This window comes from Heptranchias perlo, chromosome 2 (assembly GCF_035084215.1).
Source record: "Heptranchias perlo isolate sHepPer1 chromosome 2, sHepPer1.hap1, whole genome shotgun sequence".
Classification (NCBI taxonomy): domain Eukaryota; kingdom Metazoa; phylum Chordata; class Chondrichthyes; order Hexanchiformes; family Hexanchidae; genus Heptranchias; species Heptranchias perlo.
Genome location: NC_090326.1, coordinates 94,103,912 through 94,129,022, shown reverse-complemented (window position 1 = coordinate 94,129,022; position 25,111 = coordinate 94,103,912). Strand labels below are relative to the sequence as shown.

Here is a 25,111-nt window from a genome sequence, read left to right as displayed (position 1 = left end):
CTCTTCCTCTTAGGCTAGTGAGGAAATGGGGCACAGTCTACTCCTCTTGATTGAAAGTTGCTTAATTCAAACTATCTGACAATTCCATTTTTTTTAGTACTAAATTTATACTTTGCTATGCTATTTACATTGCTTCATTCAAACTATTGGGTAATTCAAATTTTTCCATCAAAAAATGACTTTGAATTTATCAGGACTAGACTATAAGTGGACTACCTCTGCTACTAAACATGTGGAACACTTAGCAACCAATGTAAGCTATAAACAGAGCCAAAGTCATTCATCACTGGAGTAGTGTTTCCACTGCTGTGGGATCAGTGAGCATGCTCACTCTTCAATATGCTATGTAGGTTTAAAAATATCAAGAAGAAAGGTATTGACAAAGCACTGAGCAAAACAAAGTTTTTTTGATTATGTTCATTTCAAGCTGGCCAGTCATCACTTGATGAAGTATTTTACATGTCCTTTTGCACAAATTAAACAATAGGATCTTTGTCATCAGGTAAGGTTAAAAAATATCACCCCATTCAGGTTTAATTGTTGCAGATATTTTCCTGTATTAATATTTTAAAAAGCAACAAATAAACTAAATATTGCGTTGACTTTTTTTCCAGGGTGAACCTGGTAACGCAGGAGCAAGTGGTAGCTCTGGTCTCATGGTATGTTTTCCTTCATTCTAAATTTGAGAATAGTTTTAATCACACTCTGCCTAATCCTTAAAGTCAAATTTGTACATAATGTCATATATTACATTTCAAAACAAATTGCCTGAGCAAAAATAAACACACCTTTTCTCTTTTGCTAACAGGGTCCTCGTGGTCTTACAGGTGAGAGAGGTCGCGTTGGAGCCGCTGGCCCAACTGTGAGTTTCAAGTTTCTAATACTTTGTCAATTTTACTTGTTCGCGCTCCCAGCATGGAGCCTCGCTCAACAAGAGGCAGATCAGACAATTTGGCCTAGTGGTCAGTGCACACGATTCACAGCCCTCCCAATTTTTCCATTATTAATTGGCAGATCTGCCTTTCCATTGAATGAGGCCCTGCACTGAGGTCGCAAATAATATTTTTGAACCAAATTAAATATATGCCATTAAAAATAGATCTTTAAGATGATTTTTAAAATATTGCTAATGAATAAAAGTGTTTTGCCTCTTTGCAATGCTATATTATAATAGTCCTTTCTGGCACTTTCATGAAAGCATTTATTTCAGTGTTTATTTTTATTATCAATTTGATGTCTATTGATGTTTGTTGTAGTATGGAGAATTCTTAGGTTTTGGTAAGTTTATTAATACAAGTTTTGTGTTTCCTTTCAGGGTGCTCGAGGCAGTGATGGTATGCCAGGACCTGCTGGCCCTCCTGTAAGTATACAACTTGCATAATGGTAAATGAATCTTAATCCATTGTTAATAGGCAAATATGCAATTATTAATCAGTTATAAGGGAGCTTCTGTAATCAGATGCCCTCAGAGGGGATCCACACTCTCCGGGACTATGGGTCAGAGAATCAGGGCTTTAATGTTATAGCTATGTTTTCAACACAAACTCCCTGTGAGTGGAGCTTCCCTCCTAGCAGTATGGGATTGTCAAATCATTCCTTTATAAATAATGTTCTCCTGCTTCCTCAAGAATAATAGGAAATACCTTACCCCCCGGGGGTGGGGGGGGTGGGGGTGAATTTGCTAAGGCCTATTATTGGGAGCAGGTAGCTATTGACCTACGCCCAATGGCCCCTGCGCAGGCAGGACGAGATTTTAGTCAGGCCTGTGGACTTAACTGCAAGCAGTGTTGGAAATCAGCGTTGACATGAGGATTCAGTGCAATTTGCACTTTCCATCAGCAGGGGGAGCCCCAATCTCTTAAAGGCAGGCTGTCTCTTGAAATCGCTCAAAGGTAGCCGGTATCTGTTGTTTGCTAAAAATAACCATCTGCAGTCTGCGCGGCGTCTGAATGGAGATCAGACATTGCACATGTGAAACACAGATGCAGGTCCCGTTCCTATGTTAACACACTGAGTTATGTTAAAGCATTGAGTAAAGGTTGCACACTACTAAATCCCACATCCTCCAATCTGCATACCAGACCTCACCAATCTGCCGATCTGAGTTGGTACCAGGCCTGCGAGAGAGCGTGCACCAAGGTTCTCAGATGATGCACTAGATGCCTTGGTGCAAGAGGTGGACAGAAGGAGGGACGTCCTACATCCGCGGGGGGGTGGGGGGATTTGCCCAAAAGTCACTGGGAGGCAGCGGAGGATGAAGTCAATGCCTGGCCCACAGCACCACTAACATGGATGCAGTGCAGGAAGAAGTTTAATGCTTTGACATGAGTGATCAAAGTGAGTGAGGTCAACTGTCAAGTGGTGTTTCCTACCAACAGCACCACTAGCTGCATCCACTGCTCCATGCACTACACCCCTCAACACCCACACACCAACAAACTTTTTTCATCAGTACTCAACTCTGCCAGATGCTTCCTCTCACCCTTACACATTACCACTGGTGCAAGCTGCCCACCCATAACTCACAGACCACAAACATTGGCAGCTATTCAACCATGATAGGCACATCACCCAGACACACATGGCAGTGGCATTTAGCCCCTCGAGCTTGTTCCACCATTTAATGAGATTATGGCGGACCTGTGACCTAACTCCATATACCCGCTTTAGCCCCATATCCCTTAATACCCTTGGTTCACAGAAATCTATCAATCTCAGATTTAGAATTCACAATTGTGCTAGCATCAACTGCCGTCCGCAGAAGAGCGCTCCAAACTTCTCCCACCCTTTGTGTGTAGCAGCGTTTCCTAACTTCACTCCTGCACGTCCTAGCTCTAAATGTTAGGCTATGTCCCCACGTCCTAGTATTCAAGTATAGGAGATCTCCAAAAACAGTTACAAATGTCTCGGCAGCCAGAAGCAATAATCCAGCCACTAAACTATAAATCCTGCATGGTCCCTTTAATTAGCACCAGTGGGGGGGCCTCCTGGCACTCTAAGACATGTTCAGATGGTTGTGGTTAAGACTGTGCGTTGAGTTGAGCGTTAGGTTCCAAATCACTTTAAATCAGCATTGCACACTGTATTCATTTTCTCCTTACTTTACATGCTGCTGGCGTTTAGTATTTGTGCATGCGCTAATACCTATAGCAAGATGGGCGTCCGGCTCATGTCACACTGGAAATGTGCGTCCGCAGCCAAGATGCCATCTTGGATGTTCGGGAGCCCACGTAGCGCCAAAACAACAGGCGCTACACGGCTCAGTTTCAAGCCCACAGTTTCTATTCAGTCAGATGCAAGATATATTGTCATCAGTGCGTCACCATGTACTTTTGTCTATTAGTGTTAGTCTGGCACTGTGCATTAAAAATTATGAAAAAAAACTGCCGTATAAATGATAATTTAGTTTATATTACATGACTTCCATTAAAGTTACTGTTCATGATAGTACGCCTGTAAAGGATGTATAATATAATGTGTGAGTAGGCAGGTACAAATACAGGGTCAATATCTCTCCAGGTACTGATACCTGACCTGTAATAAGCAGAAATACAGGTCCACTACATTACTATTGAATCCATTTTGGTGGAGGTTTTAACTATTTCCCGATTTACCGTAGTCTTCATCAGCATTAGCATAAAAGTTGCTCCTGCAGGCATTCAATAAAACATGGAGCCGCATGGTAAATTGTGGTATCAAAAGATCACAAAAAGCACATTATTATTTGCAATTTCTTTTCTTTATAGGGACCCATAGGTACAACTGGTCCCCCAGGCTTCCCAGGCGCTCCTGGACTCAAGGTAACAGTTGGCATTTTGTAATGTTATAAAAAGTGAATGCTGGGAGATATTATTTAAAAGTGAACATGTAATATCACACAGAATTTTATTTGTGGTGTGAGAGATTCTTGCATTTTTATTACTCTTTGTCTCTAACCATTGGAAATTATGAGACTGCTTTAATTAAGCAATTTACCAATTCATTGTTACCTGTCACAATCCAGTGTTCAAATTTTTGATTGTATTAGCAGTTACCATATGATTTAAAAATGCTTAAAGTCTAACCATGATTCCCATCACAGACCCCAGTTGTAGCACAGTTTCATAACTAATTGCAACAATTGTTTTATTGTTTGAACATAATTCTTCACAGACCAAACGTTTAACTTTTTGTTACACAAATGTCAAATTTATGAGAAACTACCGAGAGCAGCAAGAAAATGAAAGTATATTAAAAGGAATATTGTATTAAAGTAAATATTGTATAATGCTGAAATACGAACATACGAATTAAGAGCAGGAGTAGGCCATTTGGCCCCTCGAGCCTGCACTGTCATTTGATAAGATCCTGGCTGATCAGATTGTGACCTCACCCCTACTTTCCCGTTTACCTACTATAACCTTTGACTCCCTTGTTAATCAGGAATCTATCTAACTCAGCCTTAAAAATATTCAATGACCCTGCCTCCACCACTTTCTGGGGAAGGGAGTTCCACATACTCACAACCCTCTCAGAGAAAAAATTTCTCCTCATCTCTGTCTTAAATGGGAGACCCCTTATTTTTAAACTGTGGCCTCTAGTTCTAGTCTCTCCCACAAGGGGAAAAAATCCTCTCCGCATCTACCCCTTCAAATCCTCTCAGGATCTTACATGTTTCTAAAAGATCACCTCTCATTCTTCTAAACTCCAATGTATACAGGCCCAACTTGTCCAACCTTTACTCATATAATACAAATTATATAAGTAAATAATTCTGTAGCTTTTATCTATAGTTACAGGTCCAACCCTAGATAAGGTAGTGCAAATAACATGAATAATTATTGAGTTTAATTTTATCTTTATGCTAGCCACATAGGGACCACATTGACTTACGCCTCCACAAACCTGAGGGTGTAATAGTTGCTAGCTGTAACTAGGCATCCATTCATTAACTGGATTTCTCACCTGTATCCTGTCATTTTTTTGTGCTTCCTATTTGGACACTTCTGATGTCACAAGAGTTCTGAAACTCAGTGATATTAAAGGCACAAAACTCACAATTTTACAACATTCCTGAGAAAACATGTGGAAGCTTTGGAAATGGATAGAAATATTTTGATTATTATTCAAACTAAAATAATGTTGGGTTATTAATAACTAAATTAATTGTCATGGTTATCTTAAGATATTCTGCCTACCAGGAAAATGCTGCATCCATAGCTTATTTCAGAAAGTGAAATAATTATACCACCAAAATGAATATTGATTATTTAGTGAGGTCGTCACAAGAATGGTGTTTCTCATCTGGTCCTTGTGAAAGTCACGATTTTGTTTTCATACTACCACAGATTTGATTTGTCAGTACTCAGAACTGCCTTTAGTAAAAGAAGGATATATGTATTAATATATTATTTTAAAGAAATGTCGGTGTACATTATTTGTGTGCAAAAAGTAAATTAAAAGTACTCTGCTTTTCATTTTTATTCTAAATAACAACCTATAATCAGATCCAACAAATTAACTTATTGAACTTGAGCGATGCCATTATATAATTTCCTGCCATTGGCAGGTATCACTTAATTTATATCACAGAATAAAGTAAAAAAAACACACCCATTTGATTTTTATTTTAGATTTTGGATTGACAGTAATTCAGATGTTTTAAAGTTGCAGTTTGGTGGTAAAATGTCTAAAAAGTTCTCCACATACTGAGTACAGATAAAAACAATAAAGTTATCATTTATGTATTCTAGCACCAAAAGTTTTTAAATTAAATATCCATTAATACCATGAACTCTTCACTGTACATCACTTGAAATTATTCATAAATATATTTGACATTTTTGTTAGATGGGATCTACTGCGGTTACCATTCCACTTGTTTTAACATTCTTATAAAAACAACAGAATTAAAAACAATTAAAAGTCAAATAGTCTATAGCTAAACAAAATCGGACTATCTCAGTGCATAATTTTCAGTGATCACGTGTTAGTTGGAGAAGATTAAAAAGAAAGTTAGTTTTGTGCTAGATGTGCTCGGTACTGTATCAATGAGCTTTTAGCACATTAATAAATACAACATACCTATGATAACAACTTATGTTGAATACGCAATTTGATTTTCTTTTATCTCTGCATGACATAGGGTGAGCTTGGACCAGGTGGTGCTCGTGGTCCATCTGGTGCTCAGGGTGCTAGAGGTGAACCTGGTGTTGCAGGTATAATTGGTCCAGTGGGTCTTGCCGTAAGTACCTGTGGTAACAACATCATTATTGCATTTTGAGATATGATTTGATCTAACTGGAAATATTGCATCTACTACATTCCTACTTTTTTCTTTAATCCTAGGGTAATGCAGGTTCAAATGGTCTCACTGGATCAAAGGGTGCAATTGTAAGTATGTTCGGCACACCTATGTAGTGCTTTCATAAACTGCCTCATTGACAAGTCCACTTATATTTTAAAATACTAATGCTTTTGCTTTTTTAAATAGGGTGCTCCAGGTATCGGTGGTGCTCCTGGTTTTCCAGGGCCACGTGGTCTCTCTGGCCAACATGGAGCAAGTGGTCCTGCAGGTCTTCGGGGGCTCTCAGTAAGTAAAATACACAATCCTATAGTAAAGCATTTACCATAAATAATCCCTACGTGGAACAAAACAATAAAATTTTACTAAAGTTATGACTAGATTGCTAATAAACCTTTTCTTTTGTAAACTTTCTGCTCAGGGTGAACCAGGTGCTCCTGGAATCAAGGGTGATACCGGTTCCAAAGGCGAGCCTGTAAGTACTTTCTATTTGATGTGCATTTTTACATTTTAATTGCATATTTTCTTCCATGGTTTTGATTGCCTTGAGATTTTCTGTCAACCATTGCTCATCTTTTTGCTCCAAAACCAGGGTGATGCCGGCCCCTCAGGTCCTGCTGGTCCATCTGGTGAAGAAGGCAAGAAAGGCCCTCGTGGTGAAGTTGGTTCTCAGGGATCTGCTGGATCTGCTGGTGAAAGGGTAAGGTTAATTTTAAATTGTAAAAATTACACTGACATATTACTGAATGATATTTACAGATCTTCAGTTTGTTAGAACAAATCAATAACTAATTGTCTTTTTTTTGTAATAATGTTTACAGATATTTGATGAAATGGTAAATGCTTATATCTGTTGTGTGTAATTATAAAGTCCTAGCAAGATATTTGTGGTCTAATGAATCTGAGATTATTAAGAGATTCAGTACACTCGCAAATGCATTTGTGTCTGAATACTATTGATCATTTTAATTATAACCTATTAGGATAAATTTTATGAAGTTCTAATATGCTGATCACAAGAGTTTTGTGTGTGACAATTATATACGTACAGAATGGACCATAATAGTTTTGCCTGCATATTATTAGTCTATGTACTTTATAATAAATACATTAATTAATAATTATAGTAAAACAACAACATTAAGATAAATGAGAAAATACTAATTCTAGGTTACAATTGTGGACTGGTAACTTCCCAGTAAATTTAACACATGCATAGTTCATTGAGTCCCTTGCTTATGTAGATTTTCAACATTTTCTCCCATTTCATTTACAGGGTTCCCCTGGTAACCGTGGTATCCCAGGTCGCGATGGTTCGATCGGTGGCATGGTAAACTTTGTTTTGTTGAGATTAACACATCAAGTAAAAATTGAGAAACATGGTTATATTTTCTACAAACAGTGATATTTCTTTTCTTTGTATTAAGTAACTAGAATGACACATTTATATGTAACATTCAGAAATGGAATGTTGCTACCTTATTTTCTATTTCATTTCTAGGGTCTAGTTGGCAGACGTGGTGAAACTGGTCCTGCTGGTGCCAGAGGGCCTGTTGGTGACATTGGACGCCCTGGTGAAAGTGGTATCCCTGGTGCAAGGGTGAGTAAAATTGAAACAACTACAGTAGTAATAGACCTAGTTGTATTGCATAGAATTAAAAGTTTGTTGAGTAATATTTATCTTTAAATTATATACTTTTAAACTTCATATAACTTTTATAACAAATAAATACTTTTTTACTCAGACATACTACTTTAGTTTATAATGCTAATTAATTGTAAAGTACATTATAGTAGAAGCTCCCAGAATTATGTTGAAGACAATATAAAATATCTCTTTATTAAAATCTACCATGTAATTTAGACATTTTAACTTATTTCCTGATTTTTTTAATATATATATGTCTTCAAAAAAATGAAATGTCACTGATTTTGTTTTTCTTATTTCTTAACTTGGAGCTGGTGTTCGATTGGTTTGTCAATCTATATTTGTTGAGGACATTTAGGAACAACACACTTTTGTTTTCACAGATCGGATTGTCATCATTCCTAATTAGAATTAAACCTTGAGGTTTTTTTTTAAAGACAAATGAAAATTAATAGACAAGTTCAATGAAAATCTAGAATAAAATATCTTAGTTGTATGATGGAATAAGATGTAAAATGTTTTTGCTTTCCTCAATATTTATAGGGTCACATTGGACAACCTGGTAGATCTGGTACTCTGGGAAATCAAGGTCTTGCAGTAAGTTTTCTCACCTTACAGTAATGTGTTATTTTTCAGGGTCTCGTAGGTAGTTCTGGCAATATTGGTGCTCCAGGCAAGTCAGGTGCTGCTGTAAGTTGTTTTTGAGGTTTTCTACTCCCCATTCTTGACAGCTTATTCAAGCTAATATTAGGTTTGAATCAAGCATGGCAAATTGCATGGGGATACTACACTACAAATGTTACAGAACATTTAAATAATGAAAAGGCTTCAATTGTTAGGTTTTGCTAACCTTTAAGGTAATAACATTTTTATTAAAAAGCAATTCAAATAATTAATTTATTAATGTGGGTGCAGTAACTGCAAACACTGTGCCATTTAGTGATACTAACAATTACTTATTTATGATGCAATAACATTGCATACTCATTATTACTTAACAAAGGCTATGTCCTATATCCCAGTAACATGAAATAATATTTTCTTTTAATATTGTAAACGAAACCTGAATCATACACACAAACTGCACTTCACAATTAAATCAAGTATATAATTGTGTTACATCAGCCATTTACTACCTAAAAATTAATGAACCCATATGCATATTATGTGTATATATATTTAAGCATTATATATACAAGATATTATGGAACTCTAGATACAGTCACTTAAATGTAGCTTTGCAGTGACAAACTTATGGAGAAATGGTCCAAGACTGGCAGCACGCAAGGAGTTCAATGTACTAAATTAATTTTTAGCTAAACAAAAGGCAAAATGTCAGAATAACCTCCTTGAGGAAGTATTGGCATTTTGGTTATTAGCAAGGTGCATCCATATAGCAACATTTTGAATGTTATATTACTACCTAATTATGCATTGAACACACAGAATTCTGAGCCATATCGATTAAGGGTATTAGCCATCTCAATTCAACTGTAGCAGTTTACTTTGATTCGGTTGCAGTTGTTTTCTGTATTAAGGTCTGGTCATAATTAGAGTGTTATCAACATTATAGTATCTGAGTATTTCAGACTAATGTGTAGACCAGTAGATTAAAGGTACAAATACTGCTGCAATTTACATATCACTGAAGATAATATCGTAGGATAAGTAGTAATCATGGATATCTTCCTTAATTGATTTAAATTTTTTGTTGTCCATGCCACAATTTTCTACGATGTACAATGTGATCCTTAAAATACTAAAGCCTACTAATGTGTTAGATTTGTGCATTATACCTTATGCTACAATAGCAACTACTATGGAATTACAAAAGAATAACAAATGCAGAGTATTAGCAATAACATGCATGGAAGTAAAACAATAAACCAAACCGAATTAATTGAGCTATATGCTTTTTGCCTATAGCTTGAATGTTGCATTACTGTTCTTTAATATACTTGCCTTAATCATGCAAGAAGAACCTACAGTAACTTGTGAAGAGCATTATTTCATTGTCTAAGATCATATATTTTAGGGCCCAGTTGGTGAAGAAGGTCGTACTGGTGCCATTGGTTCTGCTGGCCCAAGAGGTCAGGCTGGTATGATGGGCTTCCCTGGTCCAAAGGGTGCTACTGTAAGTAACACAATTACATTTTTATCAGTAAACTACATTCTAAATTTTAAAATATTTTGTTTTAACATTTTCTGAGTAGCCTTTACAGTTGGCCTTTAAATATAATTTTTCCCATCTGAAATTATTTAAATGTTAGGCTTTTTTAATAAACTTTACCTTTTTTCCTTAAAAACTTTTAATATTCTAGGAACATAAAAAAGTGATGTCAAGCAAATGCACTAAACCTTTTGTATTACAGCCAATTCCTTTGTGTATTCTGAATTGGAGCTTTGACACTCAAAAGACAACTTTAGTTAGACAAACAATAAGAAGTGATTAGAGATAGATTCTGCTCTTAAACAGCTGGAGAAAGGGTTGTTATTCTTTAGGGGCTTTTACATTTGATGCGTCAGCTGTTTGGATTGTGACTGAGTGATGTTCGTGTGCCAGCTACCTGGATATACATAACTAAAACCAGCTCCCATATCCCAATGGCAGATTTGCTGGTTTTAGCAATGTAAATGCAGGGAGCTGATTTGTAAATGCAGGGAGCTGATTTATGGGTGCCAACTCCCACAGACTCAACTATAGAAGTGCTAAATGTGAAAGCACCTTTTGCTTGTTCCTCACTAGCTCCACAAATCATATGTTGTCTAGTAAGTTTTAGTTCAGAAACAAACACTGTTAGTCACGTTAAGTAAAACATCAGCCAGTTGGAACAACATGTAATATTCCTTCATTTAGATAAGAGTTCAAACATGATTCTTCAAAGTGCCAAAGATATAAAAAACCATGTCATGGGATCATAAGTTATTCTTATTATTATATCTGCTTTATTTCCCAGGGTGTAATTGGTAAGCCTGGTGAGAGAGGAATTACCGGTGCTATTGGTCTAAGGGTATGTTTAATGTCACTGATTCTCCTGCAATACTTTCAAAGGTATTGCTTATTTAATGCTCTGTATAAAGTCGCTACATGATACGTTGATGCTCGAGTGTATCTATCTGTTCACTTATACTAAGAGTTGTGCTGTTTGGAACCATTTGAGGGTAGAAGCTACTATTGTGATATTAACAGATAAACACTTATCTGTTTGCATAATGTCCATTATTTTAAGAAAGAGTTAACCCATTTTAAATAAAAGGGTTAATTCCTCCATTTAAAATAGCACAGCACCATTGCATGGATCAGTTAAGTGTTCATCTGACGATAGTAACTTCCAGCCTTTAATGATTTATGTTGACTCTGTCACAAATTCCACCAATATTAATGCCTGTCACTTAAAGATAATTTAACCACACTTACTTGAAATGCAAAAATTGGAATTATTATATATTGACTTCAACGAAAAGTAAAATTGAGCTGGGTGTTAAACAGGCAGCCAATCTAATCCCAAGAGTTTCCCGGCAGGCAGGTTAGGTTAACAGTGCCCACCTAGGCCTTGAAATTATACAATGAAATATAATGTGTCTTCTGAAATTCCTTAATCCACTATTTTATTGGAGACATTAACTGATTTATTTCAAATGGGTTACTGCCTCTCCTAAACTGGTAGAGGGAGGAATTTCAGACAATTGTATTAGCATTGATATGCAATATTTCATGGCATAATTCAAGGCTATGGTTCTATTTTTCTAAAAAGATGAACTTTGGCTTAACATTAGACCACTTAGACAATCAAAAAATGACATGTCCAAAAACAGGTAACTAGTCTAAAAGCCATAGTCAAAATTGAAGTGGACCTTCAACAGAACTATACATGAGGAGAACTGAAAGAATATCTTTTGCAGGCAAATGACAGTCTGCTGTTCTGTGAGCCATTCGGATAATTAATTTTTTCATGTGCAAGAAGCTGAATTCCAGGAGCCTACCTTCCTTCAATTACTAACAAAACTCATGCACATTAAGTGGGAACTTAAGATAAGGAATGATTGGATGCAGATTCGGTGAGAGGTTACAAAATAATGGGGAGGGATTTTCAACTTCGACCCAAAACGGACATTGAAGTTGGCAGTGAACCCGCAGCACCCGCCTAAGGCCACAGTCAAGGGGCTTGAATCGTTTTCAGGTACGGGCCTCATTTGAACTTTATCGGTAAGCTGCAGTAGCGAAATGGGCACAGGTTGCTGGTTTTGGACTGCGGAAAATCATCTAGCATCCACACGGAGAGGCCAGCAGGTAGGGTCTGCTCCTCCTGGCCTCACTAAAATCTTAAATCCAAAAACGTGACTTTTCCTGGTCTCTCTATGGACTGCTGGTTAGGCCGCTCAAAGCCTGATACAGCTGGGACTAGTATGCACGGCGCATACTCCACCCATATTTACAATGAAACTGCAATCTGCATCCTACAACCCAGATTTACATATTTAAATAACCTCTCGCCTGTTTTGGGAGGAAGAGGCTGGACACCTACTTAAAGACATGCCTGAAAATTGAATCAGGTAGGCAAATGGGTGTCCAAGGTACCCTTTAGATTTTCCTCTGCTGGTCACCTTTTCAGGTGAGAAAGGGGTGGCCAACAGTTGAAAATCGCCCCCAATGTGTGGGAGAAACAGCAATAATTGCCAATATTTTCTTATCTGTTGCTCTTATTAAATAAAGTTTTTATGGGAATGACACTAAAAGCAAAGAATAAAATATAACAGGACAAAATTTTACATTTATTACATTTGCAAAAATGTAGAAATCTGTAGATGATTCTCCATTTCTGGAGAAACATGTAGAAATCATTCTCATGTCTCCAGTAAAGTCAGTAATAGAGCAGCAGGCCATTGTATAGGATATAGAATCACAGTTCACTCCAAAAATGGCAGACACGAAATGCAATTTACCTATTTGTTCTGAATGTTAAATGCAGTATGAAGAATATAGACATGACAGTAAGTAGTGCTTATTGATGTAAGTAATGGCACTGACAAGATTTTCTTCTGGTCCCTTTGTCCTTCAGGGTGCACCTGGCAAAGATGGTGAAACTGGAGCACAAGGTTCTCCTGGTGTTGGTGTAAGTAGATCATTACAAACATAAAATTATGTTACTGGTTTTAATTGTACAAATGTAAGCCTTAAAATTATGCTGTATGAATATCAATTTGTGAACGCCTAATATATTCATATGCAATTCCTTTTCCTTTACTTTAACGAGTGCTTTAACCAGTTTAAAATAAATGGGTTAATAAATAGATTTAAGTAATGGACAGAGAAATTGGATATAAGTGTATTAAACTGTTTGTATGCTAATATTCACAGTTTAATTTCAAGATCTTAGTTTTTATGATATATAGTATCACAGTCCTTTTAAAATCTGAAAAACATTTTTTCATGCAACTTTATCAGGTATTATATACTGGTAGATGTTATATAGTTGCTGAACTTATAATAAATGTGTATATAATAGAAATTTTTTAATGACTATTATTGCAGAATATATTAATTTACTTCTTTTTGATCACCATATATATTGTATATACAAATTTGACAAGTTAGATATAGTTAGCATGCAGCAATTTGGTCAGATAAACAATTTCAGTGTTGTTATTCTTTAGGGTCCTACTGGTTCAAGAGGTGAACAAGGTCCATCTGGTAGTACTGGCTTCCAGGTATGTCTCTGAAATTGAACATCCTTTTTGTATTAGGTACAATAGTATAAGCTTGTCGAATTATAATACTTTTCATAGAATCATAGAAATTTACGGCACAGAAGGAGGCCATTCGACCCATTGAGTTTGTGCTGGCTGAAAAAGAGCTATCATGCCTAATCACTAAGTTTACATATAAACTTTTATATATAACAGCACAGTGAAATGGAACATATTATAAATATGAGTAAAGTAATACCCTACGCTTTACTATAAAACACAAATAGATTGCAATTGGTTGGTGTGCTGTTCTAATGAAAATAAATTTTAAATAAATGGGTTAACATCTTTGTATAAATAGCAAAGGATGCTCATACATATGTGTTAATGTGTGTCTTGCTAATAGCACACAGCTTGATTTCAATGCAAAAATGGCCTTCGAGCAATTGTATTTTAATAATCTTTTCTGAATTTTACATTATGGCTGACTGGAAATTGTTACAGTCACTTTGTTAGTATTAACTCTACAGTATCAGAATTACCTCACAGAGCATTAAATTAAGAAATTTCAAATATCCCATCACTGGTGGAGATAAAAGAACTAGTATTAGGTTTGAACCTACTGCAGGCTTTGGTTAGCCAACTATAACCTCTTATATTTATCTGGAGTTAATTTAAAACTCATTAACTAAATCTTAGTTCCAACAGGATGTAGTATGTGTTTTGCCCATTAAATAAAATAGATATATTACTAAATGTAATTCTTGTATTAAAGCAGTTTATTTTTGAAGTGACAATAAAGGGCTATTTCCTAAGTATTAAATATTGCTGAAGGATGACTGGCTGAGATTGATGATATATTCTCCTCTTAGCTAAATAGATAAATTTGAAAGGTTTCTTATTTCATTAACTCATAAGCAGCATGCACTAATTTCAAGTCTAAAGAGTAGAATTACTGTCACTGTTATTGTACAAATATTTAGCATACTCAAACCAAGTTCCTCTGTCCGTTTAAAATAAATGGATGAATTCCTCTGTTAAAATAGTAAAATAATAGAGGGAAAAAGTTGGTAATGCATGAGTTGCTTAACTTGTTTTTAACACCTCCAGCAATAATTTCCACAGTTGCATGTTTTTAAAATTTGGTGTAATTATTGATAATATGAAGTAATTTGCCAAAATGTTTTTTTATATGCTTAAGTGAAAAGATAATAAGATTTTATAAAGGTGCACTATTGGCAAGGAGCTTTGTCTGCCAGCTGTGCACGATTTTTCACCCATTAAAATCCCTTTTATCTAGTATTGCAATCATAATGTGCTAATGTTTAGCATTTTTTCTGTTATTGTAGGGTCTCCCTGGTCCTTCTGGTGTGCTTGGAGAATCTGGTAAAGCAGGTAATCAGGTAAGGAAAACAATTGTCTATCCATTCCATGAGAGAAAAAATATGAGAAATAGCTTGTATGATCTATATGTTTGAACGTGAATAATCTGAAAGATATGGTACAAAATTATGCAAATATTGAACTTTGAAATACAGTATATAAATGACTCTTCGCCCCCACCCACCCCCTTCATTGGGCAGGTGCTGGGCAGAATGAGCCCATCACCCTCCCAATGAACTTCCCTGGAGGCCTGAACCAATTTCACGGTGAGGCCACGTTAAAATATTACCATTGAGCTGCCTGCACGCTTGCCCCACAAGCATAGTTAGAAAAACTATTTTTTGAGCAGCCTCCAGTGGTACCTTTAAGGACTAATGGTCTGGCCGTTTTACGTCGCGTTCCACTGGGCGGTGCTTGCACAGCACATGCACCACGTGTTGCAGTCCTGAAAGTGCATCAGAGTCCTATGTATGTCGTAAAACCCCAATTTGCATAAATTAATGAGGCTCCCATCTATTTCAAGCGGGTGTGCTAGTTGCCTATTTCTCAGCCCACTCAAATCCCAGTAGGCCAGAGGTCAGCGGGAACAGAACGATAAGTGCTTCACTGTGATTTTGACCTCGCTACCATCGCATCCACACAAAAAAGCAGAGCTGTACCGAGACCAAAATTGGTCCCATTACCTCCAATAGCTTGATTTAGTTACCAATGATGTATCAATAAATAACCTTTTCTGCTAGTCTTTGCCCACTGAACAAAAGTTAAAGGACAATTATTTGTCCTAAGCTAAACAAACTGCAGCAGTAAGTATCTTACTTACATTCATGCATATTGATCTTTGCTGAAGGAATTTGGGGTAGATTTTCATTTTCACTGCCTGGAGGGTAATTTGGTGTGGCGGATCGCGGATTTTCATTCTATTGATTTCAATCAGGTGGGTTGAAAAACAGACTGACAATCGTTCCACCAGATTACAACCCAGATGGTGAAAATGAAAATCCACCCCATTATTTTCAGCATCCATACCAGCCAACTGGAAAGCTCCTTTTTTATTTTTCTTGATTGTACACTTATTGGTATAAGGTTTCCTTTTTGAGCTATGTATAATGAAATTATAAACCCAAAGGGCTTATGAATTTATTACAATAGCACTCAGAGAAAATCTGCACCATAATGGCCAAATTTAGCACATTCATTTTTTTTTAAATGTTGTTTGTACTTTATAACTCACTGTGGTGTCAAAATGTCTTACTTCTTACCCTCTCGCTTCTCTACAGGGTATCCGAGGTGATTCTGGTAGTCCAGGTACTCCCGGTACAAGAGTAAGTTTAAGTCTTTTCTGTGGTTTTGCACTTTCAGTTTGTTTAATGTCATAAGATCATAATTAAAATAGTGTGCTTCACATTTTCCCATTTAGGGTGAACGAGGTCTCCCAGGTGAACGAGGTGCCGCAGGTCCCCACGGTCTTCATGGTCCTCGTGGTCCCCTTGGTGCTCCTGGTGTTGATGGTGGAAAGGTAGGTTGAAAGCAATTTAAGAGTAGCAAGGACAACTCTATTGAACAACTCATGCCTGCCGTCTAATAGTTCTTTGAAAACAAGGAAGATGTTTGGTTTGTATCTTGAAATCTAATTATAGACATCACAAATGTACAATTGGTGTCACGCAAACTCACTCGACAGCTAATTAGTGAATTTCTGATGGCTCTATTTTTAAATTATAACGGAACACTTTCACAAGTTGATAGTTTGTCTTCTGTATAACACTAATTAGAAAGTTCTAATGCAGTTTATTTTACTTTGAACAATAACCCCAGAATATAGATCATTATTACACCATAATTTGTGGCAAGAAAATCATCTATATTTTTCCTTCTGTCTAAAAATCATATTAAATATCATCAAAGTGACAACTTACAAAGGCTTGCAAAAGACAGTTTGTATGGGTACTTTTTTTGCATGTCACACACATTATATAATGTTAAATAATTCTCTGATACCTAATTAGAGGTATTTTGTACAAGCCTAGATACTTTATCTCACTCTATCAGGTTTAGGTCAATTGTGAATTCACAAAAGTAAAATTAAGTTTAGTGACTTGCCACATAGATTGATTTGATCAAAGAAAAATATACTTACAATAGTATAATATAAAGTGTCATAAATAAAGTGCATTTACATTACAAGTTTAGCCTCAGTGTGAAGTTCTTTTCAGTTTCACACCAACACTAAACTTGTGTGGTGTAAATCAGGTTTTAAAGCCCAAACTGGCCCCTGAATGAAAAGGGGTGAGAATTCCCTCAGTGCGCCTCACTCCACTTTGTTCTGGTGTCAGCTCAGCCCCTGACATTGAATTCAGGCTGCATTCCCATTGTAACTGCTGTGTCAATTTGATGTGAAACTACTTTGCACTGACCATACACCCTCACACTGTGAATGCACCCTTAATTTCTAGGGGGAAATTCTAATAAAAGCCATTCAGAAATAAGCCATATAATTCTCCCTAGTTACTTTTAATATTTTCTCACAATTTAACTCTTGAGTTCTTAAAACGTTTTGACAGTAACTATTAGGAATATTTTTAGGAGACTCATTATCAATATTCAGCCTATGCTTTGGTCTTTCCTCCTTGATCTCTTACAGTATTTCTTTGAAATAATTTACACACATCTTGTATGGTATCAATATCAAGACTACATTAACATGAAAACATATGGGACAAATTCACAGCCTCCCGTATTTCCGGAGTAAAATTGGTGTAAGGCCGTCAAATTTTGTGTCGCGATCTGCCACGCCCAAACTGCGCCGGTAGTGTGCTGGATGACTTTAGTCATCCAGGGCGCCCATCTGAAACTGGAGTTAGGCTCCTTAAATATGGAAATTGTGGTCCCATGCCACAACTCGAATTTCTTGTGAAGAGGTAGCAAAGGGGTTTCCAGTGCCTTAAATGTGGTGTTGTATTAACTAACTCTCATCAACCCTAATCAGTTGTTCCTTGTTTCTTATTAGGGTGAAGTTGGTATTCTTGGTCTTCTTGGTCATCAAGGTCCTCAAGGTGCTCAGGGTATGCCAGGTGAGAGAGGTGTTGGTGGAGCTCCTGGTGTCAAAGGTGAAAAGGTAAGTTGTTTTTTTATTGTGAATCTTTTTTTAAACTATTTATAATTTCCTCCATTTTCTTTTCCCTTTTTTAAGGGCCCCTAGCTTCGTAGCTGATCTGTAGTGTAGGCTTCTGTAGAGCTAGAGTGGTCATGCATGTTTTTCCCTTCTCTCTGAAATACAGTACACCACTGCTACACAGTGTGCTATCTACCAATCTAAATAAAAACTGTTGAAACTCACTCAGTATCATATGTCCTATGCTTCATATTAGGAACATTATAATTATAGCTCATTCTATGGTTCTATCATTTAGTATGGATTTTTTTAACAATTTAAAGGATGTATTATGGTGGAAGTGTAAAAAAAGAGCAACTTTAGCTCATGGCCAGAGCAATTTGTATTCTACGAAAGTATAAAACTATTAGCAGTTTTGAAAGTAATGCTTTGAAGAATGCATAGAGATATTAAGAAACAACCATGTGTTATCATATTTTTACACTATCCTATATTCAGTCTACCTCATTATGCATGTTTCTATAGGGTGAACGTGGTGCAGCCGGTGCTCAAGGAAATACAGGCATGGATGGCCCACGGGTATGTGTTCCATAATTATTTGCTGCATTAAAGGTAAACTTTTAATACTGCTGTATCTGTAAGTGAACACCAATATAACCTTTATCTTAACATTTCCATACTCCTATTTTATAGGGTGCTCCTGGTCCTGGTGGTCCTCCTGGTCCCAGTGGCCCTCCTGGTGATAGGGTAAGTTTGTGGAAGCTTCTTATAGTTCACTCACTGTGACAATTTTTTTTCTCAAGTTGACACATAACTTCCAGTCGGGATAGTTGCTTTACCATAAGTTTTTATGAGATCAAATGTTCTTCTCACCAATATGATGATTTCAGCTCCAGACACCAATGCCTTTATTAACAACCTTTTATCCTTATGTTAATTGCTGTAGCATTGCCATTGGTATTATTTTTGTCATTGATAGAATAACTATTAACAGACAATTGAGGAGCCTGTGTTTACTTAGCAATAAACAGCTGCCTGTGCAATGAATTAATGGTGAGAACAGTGATTGAGATCATCAGCCAGAACAGTTATTAATGTTACATTTTCTTCTCTCAATCTCAGTACTTCCAACGTTAATATCAAAATCAAAACCATTATATGCTATGAATAGAGGCAGTATGTTTGAACTCTTTCCATGCCAACATGGATGAAATTCTGATTATTCTCTCTGGTATTCAAAGGGCATCGCCATGACACAACAGCTGTGTAATGGACCACTGCAGTTCTTGTATTGCGATTATCATGATATTTTATACTATTCATCAACATATCAAACAATCACTATAACTACAGGGAATTCTGTCACTTTGCCACCGTTAGAACTTGTTGCTGGTGTCTGCAATTTTTCCAACTTTGTGCTGTTAACCGAGAGTCTCACCCGCTGCCAAAGATTATTGAAAATCCGGCATGCTGCACATGATTTTTTGACATTTCATTTAAATGATCGGAAAACTATGTGCAGTGCGTGCCTGAATTTCCGGTATGAGCTCCCAAAGGGCAAGGCTCCCCTTCAGCAGTACAAAGTTGGAAAATTACTCCTTTAAGGTTCAAAGAGAGCAATGGGAGCATCCACGTTATCCTAACATTAGGAAGATTCCTTACAGAGTCTTAAAAGTTGCCAAGAGACCCAATGGACTGCGTAGGCACTTTTAAAATGTAGCTTCATGCTGCAATTAGTGCAAACCTGAAGCAGTGTGAGATGGCCTGGCAGTGTAACAGCATCATTAGTAAAAGTGGTAAATAGTGACATTGGGTGTAGAGCAGCCTAACCAATGGTCCTTAAGGGGACTGCTGGAGGCTGCTACAAAATGGGACAGGTAGGGTTTTTAGCAATCTGTGTGGGGCCAAGAGGAGCCCCACTAAAATTGACCAGTCTGATGCCTGACCCTTCACGGCCCTCCCCCAGGATCACTTCCCCGCCCTCCCCCCTCCACCTCCACCCCCCCCCCCCCCCCATTAACTTAACTTGACCCCATCTGCTCCACGGAAAAGCTGCAGGATTTCCTCCTCCCTCCAATCAGCAAGCATGGGGCAGCTCACCAGGAATATGGTAATGAGGCACAACCATGAAAATGGTTTGGGCCTCCGACTACTTTCATCGGGCGAGTGTGCGGCGGAATCCCTCCACTTGCCTCTTGCCCAATGAAAGGGGTCACATGAAAACCATGCCTGTTGTGAGCTACAGTGATTTCAGTAATTGGCCTGTTCAAAGTCTGAAAAAAACGTGCTTCATACCTGTTCTTGTGAACTGAGGAATGTCAGGCTCTTTATCACCAATGATAACAGAACTATTACAGACTCCACACAATTATCAAAATTACTGTTATTTCTATTAATGCCACTAAATCTGTCATTCTCATTTTATTACCAACATAAATATCACCATTGTTCTCATTAGTAGGAGCATGGGAACATAGGAACAGGAGTGGACTATTTAGCCTGTTCCACCATTCAGTGAGATCATGGCTGATCTGTGACCTAACTCCATATACCCACCTTAGCCCCATATTCCTTAAGTTAACAAAAATCTATCAATTTCAGATTTAAAATTAACAATTGAGCTAGCATCAACTGCCATTTGTGGAAGAGAGTTCCAAACTTCTGCCACCCTTTGCATGTAGAAGTGTTTCCTAACTTCACTCCTGAAAGTCCTGGCTCTAATTTTTAGGCTATGTCCCCTGGTCCTAGACTCACCAACCAGAGCAAGTAGTTTCTCTTAATATCCCCTTAATATCTTGAAAACTTCAATCAAATCACCCCTTAATCTTCTAAATTCCAAGGAATACAACCCTAGTTTGTGTAATCTCTCCTGTAATTTAACCCTTGGAGTCCAGGTATCATTCTAGTAAACCTACACTGCACTCCCTCCAAGGCCAATATATCCTTCCTAAGGTGCTGTGCCCAGAACTGAACACAGTACTCCAGGTGTGGTCTAACCAGGGCTTTGTTTAGCTGCAGCATAACTTCTACCCCATTGTATTCTAGTCCTTTAGATATAAAGGCCAGTATCACAATTAACATTTCCCTTCTCACAATATTTTTCATCTCTATAACTTCTTCTTATCATCATCAGCTGACTTACATTTTTCTTCTTCAGGGTGAATCTGGTGCTTCTGGTCACTCTGGTTCTGCTGGTGCTCGTGGTGTTCCAGTAAGTAAAAAAAGGAACAAGTGGTAAATTGATTTTAAACTGAGTTCCTGCATTCTTTGGTTTTATATTTTTCTAAATATTTTATCAATTGCTGATAATACAATGAATTGAAAGTCTGTTGTAATTAATAGTAATCAGCCTACTATGTGAGGAGGAGCATGAACAGTAAAGTTATTTGGTTTGATTTTCCTCTGGCTAGGGGGAACGTGGTGAAGCTGGTCGTGCTGGCTCTTCAGGATTTGCTGGTCCACCCGTATGTTTCAAAACTTTCTTTTACCTCATTTAAATTATTTTCATTTCCTTTAAAAACATGGGCCTACTTTTTTATTCTGCTTATTCTTTTCTTACAACATAGGGTGCAGATGGACAGCCTGGAGCTAAAGGTGAGCCCGGTGTTGCTGGTTCCAAAGGAGAGGTCGGTCCTGGTGGAGTCGCTGGTGCTACTGGTCCCGCTGGTCCTGCGGTAAGTATCCTGATCTAAAGTCATTAGAGTAAAATCAGAATGCATTGACATCTCATTATAGAATAGTTCTCTTTTTACATATAGATCATGGTTTAAAGAGACTTGTATCATCTGGCATAAAAATGGGCAGAGATCTGGCGTAATGGGTCCCTGCCCAATTTTCTGCTGCCACCCACTCCATTACTGTAATTAAAGCAGTGGTAAATAAGAAGAAAGTCCTGCCTGAACTGTCCAAAATCCAGGACCATTTTGGTCATCTTTAAGATGTCCATGATTGTGGGAATTAAATATTAGCTGGGATTGTGATCCTAAAGACTAATTGACATTGAAATGAATTGTTGAGATGTTGAGGGGCACAACTTATTTTATCGACAATATACTGTGCCACAAATGATTTAAGTCGATACCCAGACAAACTTTTAATTTTCTTATGCATGCCTCGATACTTTATCCATGTCATTTATCAGGTCATGCTTGGGGAGTCCTTAGGCTAACATGACTTAAAGAATTCATGATTTGAACTTAGAAATGACTCTTTTGGCAATAAAGAAGGGTTAAATGAGCATTGTTTATCTTGTTTCAGCATTATTTTGCACATTTTGAACCCATGATTTTACTCTCTTTATTTAGCGCACAATTCTGTGCACTATAATGAGCACACAACAGAGCAGCCAATGGAATATTAGCTGCATTAATCCTGTCCAGCACCTTTGTAATCTGCTAAGCAGCCACTTAGAAAATTGCACATTTCACCTCAGTGCAGCTGTTTCCTGAGCAATTTCACTGGGACAATCGGGCACTTGGCTCTGACAAAGGGAACAAGAGAACAGATGGACATCGCCGACAAGACAGAAGGGCACCATCCCACAGAAGTGGCTGGTTTGTCAGGCAGGGGAAGGAATAAGTGAACAATACTTTTGTCTGTAGTGGAGCCCTTAGTGATGCAGGTCGTAGGCACTTGAATGCTGGCATTACTGCTATAGATGCTTGAGGCTGGTTTTTGTCTCCACCACAATCATTGCCAGATGTGTGGTGGGACAGGATTTTGCCTGCCTATTGGATTTAGCGCTGACCCTAGTGAACTTTCCAGAGTTAGCTTAATTGAAATATATTAGGTGGTTCCCCTGTGGTACTGTTTCCTGTTGTTGGGAGCTTGTCACTGGGAGGGGGACAGGAAACCGTTGCTGATGCAGGATCACAATGCCTGCAGCAGTTTAAAGGGCCAGGCAACATCCCCAACTATCACCATGCAGCTGCCTCCACTCAGAAATGCAAATTTCATTAATAAGGAACATAAGATCAAACATCCTTCTCTCCGTTAAATTTGCAGCTGTGGCCATTTAAACGTTCTTCCTCATTTCCCATCACCCAGCAACCTACACTCTACTTGTGTGTGTGGTTGATGCAAAAGTGCCTTGAGCTGTAGAACGTACATCCGCAACCAACTTTCCAGTCTTCCTTTCCTTTCAAATAACGATGATACAGAGGACTGGCTTAAAATGAATGTGTTGTGCAAGTTCCCTGGAAAGTGACCATTTACTTGTATAATTCTGAGCTGGAAATTGCATACCCTGCATGTTCATTCAGTAAAGTCCCTTGCAGTCCATGTGGAGCATTACATTGTGCACAAGGGCACAAATGACAACATGCATGCAGTGACTCCTGCATCCTTGGGAAATATATTGGCCTATCCCATTGGTGCTGTTGGTGCATTGAGAAAGAAATGAAATTGTTGGCAAAGCAGAATAAAACATCTGTGATGGATCTGAGCACTGCAAATTGGTTCACATTGAATATATCAGCAGTGCTTACCTGGAATGCCCCTGGAGCACAGAAATTCAGGTGAGTTTTATTGTCTCTGGCAGGGCTGTATCCAAGTGTACTGCAAGCCTTCATTCAGCAGATGACAGCAATCTGTAAGAACATTGCAGACTAGCTTCAGCTTCCCGAGTAACCCCCCTGTAGCTCTGCAAGGAACAATGTACTTGATGCATGAGTTTCTGCCTTCTGTACCACCTTACCACACAGGCTGCCCACTGCTGTTTTTCTCTGGTCCTCCTAAGCCAGTTGCAACATGAGTGGCACGCTGAATGCAGTTCCATTTGTTTCTTCAACACTGTCAAAGTCATTGCTCACATGTCCAAACTGATTTGTTTTGAACAAACTAGTTACAAAAATCAGCATTCAATCCACCACATATGCAAAGCAATAATATTGCAAAATTTTACAAATTGGATTTAAATAGCAATCATGCAAACATTACATGCTAAACAATGCGACCTCAAGGATTCTGCACTATTATACCTACGGGTCACTTCATGAGGGGAATCATTTTGTAACATACAACAAAGTCAGGTAAAATGTGCTCTCTGCAGCACTCGGGAAATGACTCATCTGTAAATATCATGCGCATTAGTAGTAATCACAACAGCCATTCTATATTCATAATTATTTGCATTCCTCCCCTTAGGGCCCTGGTGGACCTCCTGGTCTACAAGGAGCTATTGGTTCTTCTGGTCTACCAGTAAGTTGAATAATAATTGTATTACAAATATTTCAACCTGAGTAATGCGACTTGGAATATAAATAACTAATTTCAACAACTGCCTTGCATTTTCTAGGGTATGACAGGTTTCCCAGGTCCAGCTGGTAGATCAGGTGCTCCTGGCCCAGCAGTAAGTATTCTTTTTTTATGTTTAGTAATTAACTTTGACATTATGATGCACAGCATTCAAGAAGCTAGAGTTATAATGTTAGCAATATTATCTGTCGTCTGGTGTATAGGGCAATATGTTTTTTCTTTGCACGGTGATAACTTTGGGGTTCTGTGCTATGAATAGCAAATCCAGACTGAAGGTTTATGGTGCAAGTTCAATACTAGCATCCATTATACCTCAATACATGGATGGTGTTCCTGTGTTTGATTACTAAAGATTGAATCTGAGGATAATTAGGAAAGATAAGTTGATAGAATATTTCATTATTCGCAGCTATCCTCAACCTTATGTGTTCACTTAATTTGCCAGTATCTCAACTCCCAACCAGTAAGGGGTGAGTTAATGTCACAAAGATGTTTGTTATAGAACTCACTTACCTCTAGTGAATTTTGTCAATCTTAGGCTAGACTGCTAGCTTAATTATCACAAAGAAGGAAGGTGTTGCTTCAGGATGGAGGAAGGAGGAAAAAGAAAACAAGGAAGAGCAGGATGCCAATATCGCGTTTCTTGTCAAAAAGCAAAATACTGCAGATGCAGGAAATCTAAAATAAAAACAGAAAACGCTAAAAACACTCAGCAGGTCAGACAGCATCTGTGGAGAAAGGA

The 25,111-nt window shown here is 37.7% G+C and overlaps 1 protein-coding gene across 2 annotated transcripts in view; it reads left to right on the top strand.

Annotated features, from left to right (window-relative positions):
- The window catches only part of col1a2 (collagen, type I, alpha 2), a 50,790-nt gene that overhangs the window by 16,504 nt on the left and 9,175 nt on the right, over nucleotides 1-25,111 (top strand). Inside the window, exons 13-39 of one of the 2 annotated variants that reach the window (XM_068004446.1) lie at nucleotides 615-659; nucleotides 809-862; nucleotides 1,316-1,360; nucleotides 3,747-3,800; nucleotides 6,125-6,223; nucleotides 6,328-6,372; nucleotides 6,473-6,571; nucleotides 6,705-6,758; nucleotides 6,876-6,983; nucleotides 7,560-7,613; nucleotides 7,785-7,883; nucleotides 8,568-8,621; nucleotides 9,967-10,065; nucleotides 10,889-10,942; nucleotides 12,992-13,045; nucleotides 13,587-13,640; nucleotides 14,969-15,022; nucleotides 16,280-16,324; nucleotides 16,420-16,518; nucleotides 18,010-18,117; nucleotides 18,640-18,693; nucleotides 18,808-18,861; nucleotides 21,272-21,325; nucleotides 21,525-21,578; nucleotides 21,681-21,788; nucleotides 24,259-24,312; nucleotides 24,410-24,463. In XM_068004446.1, the coding sequence (XP_067860547.1) occupies nucleotides 615-659; nucleotides 809-862; nucleotides 1,316-1,360; nucleotides 3,747-3,800; nucleotides 6,125-6,223; nucleotides 6,328-6,372; nucleotides 6,473-6,571; nucleotides 6,705-6,758; nucleotides 6,876-6,983; nucleotides 7,560-7,613; nucleotides 7,785-7,883; nucleotides 8,568-8,621; nucleotides 9,967-10,065; nucleotides 10,889-10,942; nucleotides 12,992-13,045; nucleotides 13,587-13,640; nucleotides 14,969-15,022; nucleotides 16,280-16,324; nucleotides 16,420-16,518; nucleotides 18,010-18,117; nucleotides 18,640-18,693; nucleotides 18,808-18,861; nucleotides 21,272-21,325; nucleotides 21,525-21,578; nucleotides 21,681-21,788; nucleotides 24,259-24,312; nucleotides 24,410-24,463 (1,809 nt within the window). Of the gene's footprint in view, nucleotides 1-614; nucleotides 660-808; nucleotides 863-1,315; nucleotides 1,361-3,746; nucleotides 3,801-6,124; nucleotides 6,224-6,327; nucleotides 6,373-6,472; nucleotides 6,572-6,704; nucleotides 6,759-6,875; nucleotides 6,984-7,559; nucleotides 7,614-7,784; nucleotides 7,884-8,474; nucleotides 8,529-8,567; nucleotides 8,622-9,966; nucleotides 10,066-10,888; nucleotides 10,943-12,991; nucleotides 13,046-13,586; nucleotides 13,641-14,968; nucleotides 15,023-16,279; nucleotides 16,325-16,419; nucleotides 16,519-18,009; nucleotides 18,118-18,639; nucleotides 18,694-18,807; nucleotides 18,862-21,271; nucleotides 21,326-21,524; nucleotides 21,579-21,680; nucleotides 21,789-24,258; nucleotides 24,313-24,409; nucleotides 24,464-25,111 lie in introns of both variants that reach the window. The other variant, XM_068004438.1, reaches the window with a different exon arrangement.